Genomic DNA, 13,202 nt, shown 5'->3' with positions numbered 1-13,202 from the left:
GGTTATAGAGTTGCATAATAGATACCATACTAGTTCCATCAGATCTTAAAAACTGTCCTGTTTTTAAGCAACAAGCCATGAACACCATAGAAACACTATTTGTATGCTATAGAGTGGAGATAAATATGGTGATTGTTGGGTTAATTTTCAGTTTCTATGCCTATTGTTAGACTAGCCACATTGCAGGCAAAGAAATGGCCTCCAGACTCATAATTACCAGTATAAACTCTTGATATATCAACGACACCATAGAAACTAGCCTGGTCCCAGATAGTTTTGTGCTACCTTGACAACTCCTAAAGGTTATAGTGTGGCAAGACAGCACAAACTTATCTGGGACCAGGCTAGGTAGAAACACTGTATAGAAAAAGATCTATGCTGTGTGGTTGGATGTCAGGCTCATTTCCCAGTTTCTATGCTGCTTGGCCTGTTGCCTAACTAACCACATTGCGAGCAAGAAATGGTCATTCCCTTTTGAGAGGAACCCATTTCCTTGAATGGAAGTCAGTGGGTGTAACTAAGTCCATTACTAAAACCTAACTCAATTCCCTACCTAGTAATTATACTGGAAGTCTGGGGAATTGGGGTGGAAAAATAACTCTGCGTCATGGTGTCGCTGATTACAGCAGATGGCGTGCCTTGCAAGCAGCTCTCATGGTAGGAAGGGAGAGTAACCATGACCACGAACCGGGGTGAGTCTGGTGAATTTTTAAAAATTCCCATACATTGACTGTATATGGGTTGATGAGGACGAGAAACAAGCAAAATAACGTAGTTTCCTTTGGACACGGTGTTCCTTAGCTTTACGTATGGGGAAACCAGAGGGTGGTGGCTGCCATTATGGTTCTGTGGCCAGAAAATGATTGGCCTTGGCTTTTTATTTACATAGCAACCAACCAATCAACTGTAAATATCATGGCTGGTTAACTGTAGCAATGTCTTGGATTTCAAATCTGGGTCCTTAATGTGATAAAAAAGTTACCTTTTTAAAAATGGATGCCTTGTGTACCTGGTACAAGAGATGCATTCAGTATTTCTTCACCCAAACAGTTGCTGATATTGACCTAAGAGTCTGAGGTGACCACAGGTGGGCCAGGCTGTCTGATTTGGAGGGACTGAGTCTGTGCAGCACTTGTGTTCGGCCTCTGAGGGAGAGGGGATTTATGGGTAGGGGGGTCATGGCTCTGTGAGTCAGCAACAGGAGGCACACTGCCTATTCCCAACCCCTTGCACCTCTGCCTCTGTCTTAAATCTGACATTATACCCCCCCACACAGTAGTAAACATGACTTCATTCTATCTAGCTGGGCCTCCCATAGTGCACTGCACTGCTCTCCACCGACGTTCTTCTCTGCCTGATCCCAGTACTGTAAATTAGTGGGGAGGATGATTTGAGAGTAGAGTACAGTATGTCTTTGTAATCATTGTAGAAGTTGTCACACAGTGTTTATTGACAGAAGTCATGGAGTGCTTTACTTAGCCCCTGCCCTCTCTAAGAGTAAATCAGGAGTAAACGACTCAATCTGCTGCTATACGCATCCACCCCCAGGATCTGCTGTCAGGGAAGCCTCTTTGTTCACGATTGCTCTCTCCGTCTACTATGTCTCTTGACTTCTCTTCCTTGACAGCAGATCCTGGCAGTGCATTAAAAATATATATCATGTTTGTCACCTGCTTAAATAAAGGTAAGGGGGAAAAGCAACCCCCAGGATCTACTGTCAGGAAAGAGAAGTCAACAGCAGATACTGAGACATAAACAGTAGATAGAGCGAGAGCAATCGTGAAGAAAGAAGCTGAGACAAAGACATTGGCTGATGGTTACAGTACTTACCACAGTCAAGCTGCGTATGATGGGACTGAGGAGGAAGACCATGTGGTTTTGGATCTCATGACTCCTCTCCAGAAGAATGTAGAAGAACTCCACGAAGCCAAATGAGGCCAGGAGGAACCCCAGCACCTGGAGGATGGACAGTCACAGGGAGGGAAGAAGAGTGAGGTCTGCAGTGCTGTCATCGTGATTGATTCAAACCTTTTGGTTACTGGGGAAACCAGAAACATGCATCTTTAGCAACTAAATGACAATCTGCACTCTCAAGAGACTCAAGCCGCATGTCTCCATATTGTATTTTATATACTTTATACAGACTGAAGTACAACCACATGGAACATAACGGTGGAAAGTGAGAAGGGACCAAAACATTTAAATGTACATGTGACCCTCTTGGAGTGCCATGTATGCCATCCTATAAACTCTTACGTTCGTCCTGTAAACTCTTACGTTCGTCCTATAAATTCTTACGTTCGTCCTGTAAACTCTTACGTTCGTCCTGTAAACTCTTACGTTCGTCCTGTAACCTCTCCATGCTTTCTTGAGTACTCTCTAAACCTTCAAGGCTTTTCCCCACTGATATCCCCTCCTCTTGCTCGCTAAGGCATGAAATTGTCCCCGGCCGGCCCCATTTAAACACTAACCATGTGGTGCTTGGTTTTCACAGTACTTCACACTCATATTATTTTATGGCAGATATGGTCGGTGCACTCGAACACTCGCCTGGTCTTGTATAATGTTAATGGCCATGCCATGTCTACTCTTGCGGTTTGGTTTAAGGCTGGTCTTAAGGCTCAAGACTGGTTGGTGCAAGTTGATTGTACTTTCGGGTTGAAACGTTGCACTGAATAACACTACAGGCGCATCCAGCAGTGTCTGGGTACTGGGTATCTATTTTTCTTTCATGACTTTACTTTTTGTACCCTGCATCTGCAAGCCACTGGATGTGCTTATAAACTCATAGAGATAGAATGACTAGAATGGACAATTCAAGTCACTGTTCTGTGATCGTTGGACCGACCAGTGACCATATTGGGATTCTATGGGTTGGCTCACCATCTTGGCAGTGCAGAGAGTGGAGATTCGGATGCATCCACAGTCATGGCAGTAGAGTTTGAGGGCGTAGAAGGGCGCCAACAGCCAGAGGTAGACGCACGGGAACCAGACCAGCACCGTGTTCTGGAAGCACTCGGTCAGGTCCGGTTTGTCCGTGTACCACGTTCGATTCCAGTCCTGGAAAAGACAAAGATAGACCCGTTAGTTAATATGTGTAAATTAGGATGGTAGAGAGTGGAGGAGTAGGTTTCTGCACCATTCTATGCACTGAGTAGAATTCATTTATTTCTTGACTCAATACAGATTTAAATTTATGTAATGGAGTATTGTTCATTGTTTTCATGAGTTCATTTTAAGTACAGAATTTCTCATTCGGTCTCTAAATTGGCTGTGTTCAAATAAATACAACTCAAACAATTTTCCTCCAAGCTTCGCCTACTGTACTGTCAACTTGAGGAACGTCAATTTGATATATCAGTCTAACAGTTTACTCCTGTCAGGGTATTAGCCTAGTGACAGATTATTGAGGGCAAGGGTTGTTAAATGAACTGTTTGAAGCAGGGCTGAGTCCAGTCCAGAAGAACTGGACGCTGGCTACAGTATAATGTCCCGGTCTGTGTATCTAGGCAATGGAGAGTGAAACCACAGCAAGTCAACATACGGTAATCTGTGTGCGCGTTGGTTGGATGGTTGGAGTTTGGGAGTTTGTCTTTTTGTCTACAGAGCTGAGTCAGTCCTGGAATATTTTAACCCACGGTTCCACCACGTTTAAAAACTTTCCCCTTTGGAAGGGCGAAGTCAGTCAAAATATTACAGTACATGATGACGATACAAACCCACTTAGACGACAGTGGGATGTATTCTGTTTGTGCCGACCGAAGTATGTACTGTTGGCCGAAGTTGCCAAATCCACATTTCCAGATTGCATCATGCAAGCCTGCAGCCCCCGGCGACGGTGGGCTGAAAAGGAAGGAAGTCTGACTGTAAAAACACAAATACTCTTAGCCTCTAAGTGCTCTGTTGTACTCTCACCTCTCCCTGTTTATCACCTCTAAGCCCTCTGACGAGGGGCTGGGTGTCTGGCTGCAGTTTGGAGGAGCTAGAGGTGCCTGCAGAGTTGCGAGAGGAAGTGGGTTTAACTACTATGGTCGGCTGGACTTGTTGAGTGGCGGCAATGCAGCATTGTGAATCATACACACACACACACACACACATATACACACACACAGCAGCTTGTAGCAGCGGGGCAAGGCAGACTCCCAAGGGCATAAGGGAGAGTGACCACAATTCATAACAGCTGTATGTTCGGTCTTTACGCAACAGCAATACCAAATGTGTTACTATACTAACAAATGTGTTATTAATTTCAGTTTAGTTTATCCATCCCACAAGAGGAAATTCTGCTCCTACTACATAAAATACTCCAGATCATGTGTGAGGAAATTCATCCACCTCCTGAATATTTTCTCCATGTAACAGGTATTCTTCTGAAGTGCTAGATGGCTATTGACTCAATGAGTGGGAGTCCTTTTCACAGTCTCTCCTTGGCTCCTGTGGTCAATTTAGGCCTGCGAACAAACACTTTTACAACTGTTATATAAGAATCGTAAGTTGTCAAACAAACTCAAAAGCTTTTTCTTGGTCACCTTGCTCAGCGTTTTCTGAATTGGCTACAGAAGCTTCATCCAGACCTTGGTTTGGATGGAAATGGAAGGTCTATTTTTACCTATCAAAACGTAGTGATGTGAACTGAGGAGAGAGAGCCTGCATGGACTGTGTTGTGCACCTTTCAGTCATCTGAGAGAAATTATACATTCTGATTCCTTTTTGATATCATTCAATTCTTCACTGTAATACTTTACGTCACTGCAAGCATAAATGTGTCCAAAGATCTCAACCATTTGGCATGCGGAGTGTATGTGTTAGTTAAATTGGATCTGTTCATTGTCATTTAGAGAATGTTGTAATTGTCTCGACAGGACTGTTCATCATTGCCTTTGTCACGTCTCCCAAATTGCAGAGTAGTTTTGATTTAAGATAAGGTTTTCAAAACATGTTGAATTGCAGGGTTTCAATACAATCCCTCCAGTTTGCAGAGTAGGTGTTCTCTGAACCACACCTCTCTTGCTGAATGCAGGATTCTCTACGTCAAACTGTCATTATCCACAATGCAAGATAATAACATTTGATTGATAGGGGATGAAATAATTATCTTTTCACCTTTCAGCTCTTTGACTAGAACTGTTACCAAAGTAAGATTATGTTGTTGATGTAGCCGCACCACTCTGAAGGGCCCCGGGCCCAGGGACATACGTTGCCATAGAATTACTACATATCTGTTATCCTATTCTATGTTTCACCTTCTGTAAATGTTTCATTTGGATGTTCCAGAGTTCTCCCATTCGCAACATTCTGTTTTATGTCTTGTCCCACGTTGGGAACTTTGTTAAAGAAGCTGCTGGCACAAGATTAGGTCGGCCACCTTTGTATACAGTTAGATTGGTGAGCTCGGAAGGTACATCGACTGATAGTGGACATGTTTTTTTCTGACTTTGTTGCCAATATAACGGTTATGGCATGTTACTTGGTAACAGATTGTTCTAGAAGTAGCAGACTGTTCTATGGATGAAATCTCAATTAGTGTTTGCATGTCTATTCCTGAATAAGACTGATATGTGAATATCAGGTGTGTGAAAGAGAGAGAGAAGGAGAAAGAAAGAGAGAGAATGACACAGGGAGAAAGCGAGAGAGGCACAGAGACAGAGAGTGAGTGATGCCAGGCGATTGACCGATACATCTCTTCCTGGATCAATGCCATTCTCCAATTTTCGAATAAAAGTACTCACATCAACGATAGTTCACATGTGTATCTGAATTTAGCTGGCATGTGAATAGCAGGTCTGAGTGATAGAGAAAGAGGAGGGGGTAGAGAGAGAGAGAGAGAGAAAGAGAGAGAGGGGACAGGGGGATTGACTAATGGCTTTCTAGCTGGATCAGTGCCATTCTCACATTTTTTGAATCAAGATACAGAATGTGGAGCTTTGCTCCTATGCGTACTATTAGGGGTTACCGGCAGCTGTCCACATACTGATTGATCCACATGCTTTGCTGTACCTGATATTCCCAGATATCCTTACATTACCTACGTAGCATCACATAGGATGCTTACACTCTTTGAGACTCCAATTCTCGTGCTTAGCGTGGTGTCACTATTCATGCCATCATTCTACTTAGATTACAGCCAGCACTCTACTTAGATTACAGCCAGTACTCTACTTAGATTAGAATGCATGTCCAATACATTGATTTCTTCATTAAGTGGTATGCTAGTGTGGATATTGGAACCTCATAGCCTAAGGTCTTTCTTGGCAAGGATTATTCCTGTCTGCCTATGTGCCCTAAGTGCCCTAAGTGCACTTTTGAGAAAGGTCAATGCATACTGTGCAACTGTACCTTCCTTGTACCACAGAGAAGTCTACCTGGAAAGTCTTCAGTAACCTAACTTTGAAAGTAAACTTTCGGAAATGTATGCCTGAACTCTGAACTTACTCTACGCCCTGTAGGTTTAAATGTGTCAACGTGTGCATGCCGGGACAGTTTGAACTGAACTCTTTCAGGACAATAAAGTCAACCACCAATGAGCACCTTATAGAAAATTGTCAGAACGTTAGTAAAAAAAGACAATCCTACACAGTGCACACTACTCTGCCAAGATGCATTTATCCCTGCAGAACAATACATAGTCCTGCCACAATAATTGCATGATACACTCTATGTACAAAAGTATGTGGACACCCCTTCAAATGAGTGGATTTGGCTATTTCAGCCACACCCGATGCTGACAGGTGTATAAAATCAAGCACACAGCCTTGCAATCTCCATAGTCAAACATTGGCAGTAGAATGGCCTTACTGAAGAGCTCAGTGACTGTCCCATGTGGCACCACCCAACAAGTCAGTTCATAACATTTCTGCCCTGCTAGAGCTGCCAACTGTAAGTGCTGTTATTGTGAAGTGGAAACGTCTAGGAGCAACAACGACTCATCAGCCATGAAGTGGTAGGCCACACAAGCTCACAGAATGGGACCGCTGAGTGCTGCAGCATGTAGCGCATAAAAATTACATTTACATTTACATTTAAGTCATTTAGCAGACGCTCTTATCCAGAGCGACTTACAAATTGGTGAATTCACCTTCTGACATCAGTGGAACAGCCACTTTACAATAGTGCATCTAAATCATTTAAGGGGGGGGGTGAGAAGGATTGCTTTATCCTATCCTAGGTATTCCTTGAAGAGGTGGGGTTTCAGGTGTCTCCGGAAGGTGGTGATTGACTCCGCTGTCCTGGCGTGGTCTGTCCTCAGTTACAACACTCACCTCCGAGTTCCAAACTGCCTCTGGAAGCAACGTCGACTGTTCATCGGGAGCTTCATGAAATGGGTTTCCATGGCCGAGCAGCCACACACAACCCTAAGATCACCATGCGCAATGGCAAGCGTCGGCTGTAGTGGTGTAAAGTAAGCTAACATTGGACTCTGGAGCAGTGGAAACGCGTTCTCTTGAGTGATGAATCACGCTTCACCATCTGGCAGTGTAAAGGACGAATCTGGGTTTGGCGGATGCCCCAATGCATAGGGCCAACTGTAAATTTTGGTGGAGGAGGAATAATGGTCTGGGACTGTTTTTCATGGTTCAGACTAGGCCCCTTAGTTCCAGTGAAGGGAAATCTTAAGGCTACAGCATACAATGATATTCTATACATTCATTACTCTTCTGGGAAGGCTTTCCACTAGATGTTGGAACATTGCTGCGGGGACTTGCTTTTATTCAACCACAAGAGCATTAGTGAGGTCAGCACTGATGTTGGGCGATTATGCCTGGCTCACAGTCGGCGTTCCAATTCATCCCAAAGGTGTTGGATGGTGTTGAAATGCTTATGTTTCTAGCTCCAACAGTACAGTAATACCTAACAGCACAAAACAATACACACAAATCCCCAAAATATCAGAACGAGCCATGCCAGAGTCCGAAATGGTGTGTATAGACCGTATGGACAGTATATGATCAGAAAAGGTGTGTACAGCAGTAGTTATATGGGATTTAATGACTGTATACATATGGCAGCACTATGTACATAGAGCAACTGTCTCTAAGATGCAAAGTAGAGTACCGGGTTGGAGACGGCTAGTTGGGACTATTTAACAGTCTGATGGCCTGGAGATAGAAGCTGTTTTTCAGTCTCTTGGTTCCAGCTTTAATGCACCTGTACTGACCTCGCCTTCTAGGTGATAGCGGGGTGAACAGGCTGTGGCTCGGATGGCTGAGGTCCTAGATGATCTTCTTGGCCTTCTTGTGACACCGAGGGCTGTAGATGTCCTGGAGGGCAGGCAGTGTGCCCCGGTGATGCATTGGGCTGACCACACCACCCTCTGGAGAGCCATACAGTTGCGGACGGAGCAATTGCTGTACCATGCAGTGATATAGCCTGACAGGAGGCTCTCAATGGTACATCTGTAGAATTTCTTCAGCCTCCTGAGGTTGTTGCGCTTTCTTCACCACACTGTCTGTGTGTATGGACAATTTCAGGTTGTCAGTGATGTGCACACCAAGGAACTTGAAGCTTTAGATCATACCCCAAAGATCATACTCCACCTCTATCCGAATACCTGAGACCCGAGCAGATCCGGATCCAGAATTCTAAATAATGTCACGGGTCTCGGTCGGCTCTGATATGATTGTCACGGGTTTTGGGTGAGAGAGAGAGAGAGAGAGAGAGAGAGAGAGAGACATGCAGCTTGTTGTTGTTGGCCAATCATAAGTCAGCAAAGCGGCAATAGGCTACAGTCATAGAGCCTCTGTGTGTGGCAAAAGTTAGGAGATATCTAATCAGTGGAAGATGAAAGTCAAAGGAGAAGGACATGCTACAACGACCAAGTGCCAACATGTAGACTTCTGCCCAGTATTCTGAATGGAGTTGTTGTTATTTGTAACTGTAGGATGAGAAAGCGCGTGCACTGCAGCCTCAATTAGCCTAGCTAGCTAAAGTTAGTTAGCTTTAATAGCTTCTCCTGGTTTGATGCAGTCAAGACAAGTACTGGGGCGGCAGGGTAGCCTAGTGGTTAGAGCATTGGACTAGTAACCGAAAGGTTGCAAGCTTGAATCCCCGAGCTGACAAGGTACAAATCTGTTGTTCTGCCCCTGAACAGGCAGTTAACCCACTGTTCCTAGGCCATCATTGAAAATAAGAATTTGTTCTTAAATGACTTGCCTAGTAAAATAAAGGTAAAAAAAAAAACTACATCATCATGTTTGATGATAAATAACCTAGCTATGGCAGCTATTAGTCTACTATAGTGCGAGTCGGCTTTTTGGTTGGTTGCCGTCTCTCGTCTTTCACTCCCTGCTCCCTGTGTCACTTGCTCATTATTCATGATTCATTCAGGATTATCCGTAATCATGGTAGCATCCACATTTTCCATTGTTATTTACTGTAAAAGCGAGACCAAATGACACAATACATTATTTACCATTGATATCTATTGGGCACAAAATAATCTGAAACATAACCAAAACAAACTGCAAATGCATCCCAAAAGTTTTGCTGCATCATGCTATGAGTATGCTTGTCATCGTCATTTTTTAGGATAAAAATAAATGGAATAAAGCTAAGCACAGGAAACATCCTAGAAGAAAACCTTGTTCAGTCTGCTTTCCAGACACTGGGAGACAAATGCACCTTTCAACAGGACAATAACTGAAAACAAAAGGTCAAATCTACACTGGAGTTGCTTACCAAGATGGCATTGAATGTTCCTGAGTGGCCTAGTTACAATTTGGACTTAAATCGAATTGAAAATCTATGGCAAGACTTGAAAATGGCTTTTTAGCAATGATCAACAACCAACTTGACAGAGCTTGTAGACTTACGCAAAAAGACTCACTGCCAAAGGTTTTATTTGTCATACATTTTTAATCAATGTAGAATTTTTCTTCCACTTCCACATTACATAGTATTTTGTGTAGATCGTTGAGCAAAAATGACAATGAAATCCATTTACGTCAAGGGGTGTGAACACTTTCTGCAGGCACTGTATTCTAAATAGATTTCAAACAGTTGACTACAGGTACTTGCTCAAACAAGTGAACTTTTGAACATGAGGTCCATCATGCACTCACCCATAGAGGATCCAGGCCACTGAGTTCACAAAAGGCATCCATCCACTCCCCTTCACCTTCCTCCTCACTTCTCTCTGGGGTTCAATATCCCTTCTCAGGATGGGCACAAGTACTGTATGAGTGAGAGAGAGTGTCTGTGTGTAAATATCACTGCTCTCAGGTGTAGGCTAGTGTCTCAGTGTGTGTGTCAGTGTGAGACTTCTCCTCAATGAAGGCACATTGTGTGTGTTTCCGTGTTAAGGTACACTGTGTGTGTCTGTGTTTCAAGGTACACTGTGTGTGTCTCTGTGTTAAGGTACACTGTGTGTGTCTGTGTTAGTATAATACTTATGTTAGTGAAGCCACTCAAGTGTTCTAGTGTTCAAGTCAAGTGTTCCTCTCTCTCTCTCTGACACCTTGTGCTCTCTCTGTGCTCCTCCAGCAGTTCTGAGTCCCTCTCTGTGTCTCCGCTGTTTATGAGTGTGTCTCCCTGTTAGGTGGGTGGAAGTATTTCTCTCTCTTTCTCTGTCGCTCTCTCTCTCTCTCTCTCTCTCTCTCCCCTCTTTTTCTCCAACCTCTGCTGGATCTTGATCAAAACACCACAACTTGCTACTCCCCCTTGATAGGATGGCAGTCTGTTCCACACCCAGAAACACTCCTCTCCCCCCTCTCTCCCCTCGACACCCGTCCTCTCCCTGTAGTAAAGTAGCAGTTTTATCTCCCTCTGTGACCACGAGGAGTTTTGTTTTTGCATTAACACAGTTAAGTAGGTGCGATTTTCAGAGTTCAAAGTTCATTCCTGACCCCTTGCTTGTCCTGATAACCTAGATATGTATGTCCACCTGTTGGACATCTACGTAAACAAAGGACCATGAGAATGTATTTCATTTCCTACCAGCATTTAGGTGAGAAACACTGAGCAAGAGCGGAACACACACACACACACATACATATATACATATATACATATATATGTAATACACACACACACACGCGTACAGTAATGATTTATTTGAGTGTAGTTCATAACCGTGCCATGCCACTCTAGCTAACCACACACACACACACACACAGGCAACAGTAGTCTATCAGTGCCCCAGCCAGCACCATGGAGTTGACACAGAGAGACAGGGTGTCATTTCTGAGATATATAGCCGTCCATGATGTGTAGAATGCAGCAACTTACTGATTTGTTTTTTGGGGTGTGGATTCTGAGAGGAGATCATGGAGAGTGTGTGTGTGTGAGAGGACTTGGAGGGTGTGTATGAGGAACTTTTGTGAGTGTTTTTGTGTGTGTGCTTGTTCATGCATGTGCCTGTGTGTATACTTCTGTGTGTATGTACGTGTGTGCTTGGTCCTGCATGTGTCTGTGTGTGTGTGTGCGTGCACGTACGTCTGTATGTGCGTTCGTTTGTGTGTGCACGCATGCATGTGTGTGTGTGTGGGCAGTGTGTGGGGCAGTTATTGTGTGAGGAGAGTGCCAGATGTGAGGATGAGTAACCATGCAGCACTCAGCCAAACCTTCAAAAAAAAAACTCACCACAAACTCTGACCCCAACAGACATCCATCCCCATCTGAACCTCATGGAATATTTTTGCCGAAACCCAATAAAAACAGTGTCTGTGTCTCTCGCTCTTTAAGGGTCTTTGTAGTCTGCTTATAGGTACGGTAGTCTAACATCAGACACACTAACTGATGACCATCACCCTGGTGAAGGCCCAAGGGAAAGTTCAGATGGTGCACGGGGAAAGTATGACAGTGTCTGGTAATACCGACACCACAGTAGAGAAACATGGAAAGAAGGGAGGGTTGGAGGGAGGGATGGCATGGTAGAAGCAACCCACCATGCCCTCTTCTGTGTCTAGCCACGTCCAAAGAGTGTGAAAGAAAATATTACTCTATTTTTCTTCAACGTGAATCATCATCGTCATAAACATATCAGTTCTTCTCAAGGTCACTTGTCTGTCCATGGTGTGAAACCTGGGGGGGGGGTAACACAACCCAGTAGTCTCTCCCTTGGAGTCTGTGTAGAATCCAATTCAATATCCAATTCAATATTCAATTAGATATATTCTATTAAATGTAACTTTAGGTGTTAAGATGTGTTCTGGCCTATAGAATTTTAAAAAATATATACTAAATGTATTGAGTAATACTGACATAATGCTCATATTCTTCATTGGCCACCTTTTCAGTGTCTTCCATATCAAAGGTCAAAGATGTGTCATAGTCGTTGTGCTTGAGATCCCTCCTCTCATGTGTGACTCGTTCCACTCTTGGTTGCTCTGTAACATCGCTGATAAGGCAACAGGGTGATAGTGACAGGGGGAGAGGTTTAGAGGAGAGCGATATCTCCTGAACACCAGCACCACTACTGTAAATGTGAGAAGTTTTAGCTTTTATCATGAAAGGCCAGCTTCCTAATGACTGGGTCATCCATGTTTTGGTGTGTGTGGGTAGCGTAGTCCATGGTCACAGATGCTATATGCTGTCTGTAATAGGATGTAACAATTCTCTAAAATATGACAAAGTAGTTTGATGCATCCAAATGACTCTATGGATGTTGTATATACTGTATAGACAGGACAGTATGTCTATGTATTGTGCATTTATAGTACATACCGAGATATATATATATATATATATATATATATATATATAGTGTATATATATATTACCAGTCACACCTACTCTTTCCAGGGTTTTTCCGTGTTTTTACTATTTTGTATATTGTAGAATAATAGTGAAGACATCAAAACTATGAAATAACACATGGAATCATGTAGTAACCAAAACACTTTTAAACAAATCAAAATATATTTTATATTTGAGATTCTTCAAAGTAGCCACCCTTTGTCTTGATGACAGCTTAAACATGATTCCACGTATTTATTTATTTTTACCTTTATTTAACTAGGCAAGTCCATATGTGTTATTTCATAGTTTTGATGTATTCACTATTATTCTACAATGTAGAAAATAGTAAAAATATAGAAAAACCCTTCAATGAGTAGGTGTGTCCAAACATTTGACTGGTACTGTACCTGGTAAAATAATGATTAATAAACAACTCTATGGCTGGCCTTATAAAATATTTGACTTTTGAATGGTACTGTGTGTGTATATAAACTCAGCAAAAAAATAAATGTCCTCTCACTGTCAAC

At 43.1% G+C, this 13,202-nt stretch overlaps 1 protein-coding gene across 1 annotated transcript in view; it reads right to left on the bottom strand.

Moving 5' to 3' along the window:
* The window catches only part of LOC135524529 (multidrug resistance-associated protein 1-like), a 33,231-nt gene extending 22,728 nt beyond the window's left edge, over nt 1–10,503 (bottom strand). The window contains exons 1-4 of the mRNA XM_064952138.1: nt 10,454–10,503; nt 10,059–10,170; nt 2,884–3,060; nt 1,831–1,956 (exon numbers count right to left, since the gene is read on the bottom strand). Coding sequence (XP_064808210.1) covers nt 1,831–1,956; nt 2,884–3,060; nt 10,059–10,100 — 345 coding nt within the window. The 5' untranslated portion in view covers nt 10,101–10,170; nt 10,454–10,503. The remainder of the gene's footprint in view (nt 1–1,830; nt 1,957–2,883; nt 3,061–10,058; nt 10,171–10,453) is intronic.
* Nucleotides 10,504–13,202: the final 2,699 nt, after the last annotated feature.

This window comes from Oncorhynchus masou, chromosome 4, assembly GCF_036934945.1.
Source record: "Oncorhynchus masou masou isolate Uvic2021 chromosome 4, UVic_Omas_1.1, whole genome shotgun sequence".
Classification (NCBI taxonomy): Eukaryota; Metazoa; Chordata; class Actinopteri; order Salmoniformes; family Salmonidae; genus Oncorhynchus; species Oncorhynchus masou.
Note: the sequence above shows the minus strand (reverse complement) of the source record. Positions and strands in the feature narration are given on the sequence as shown.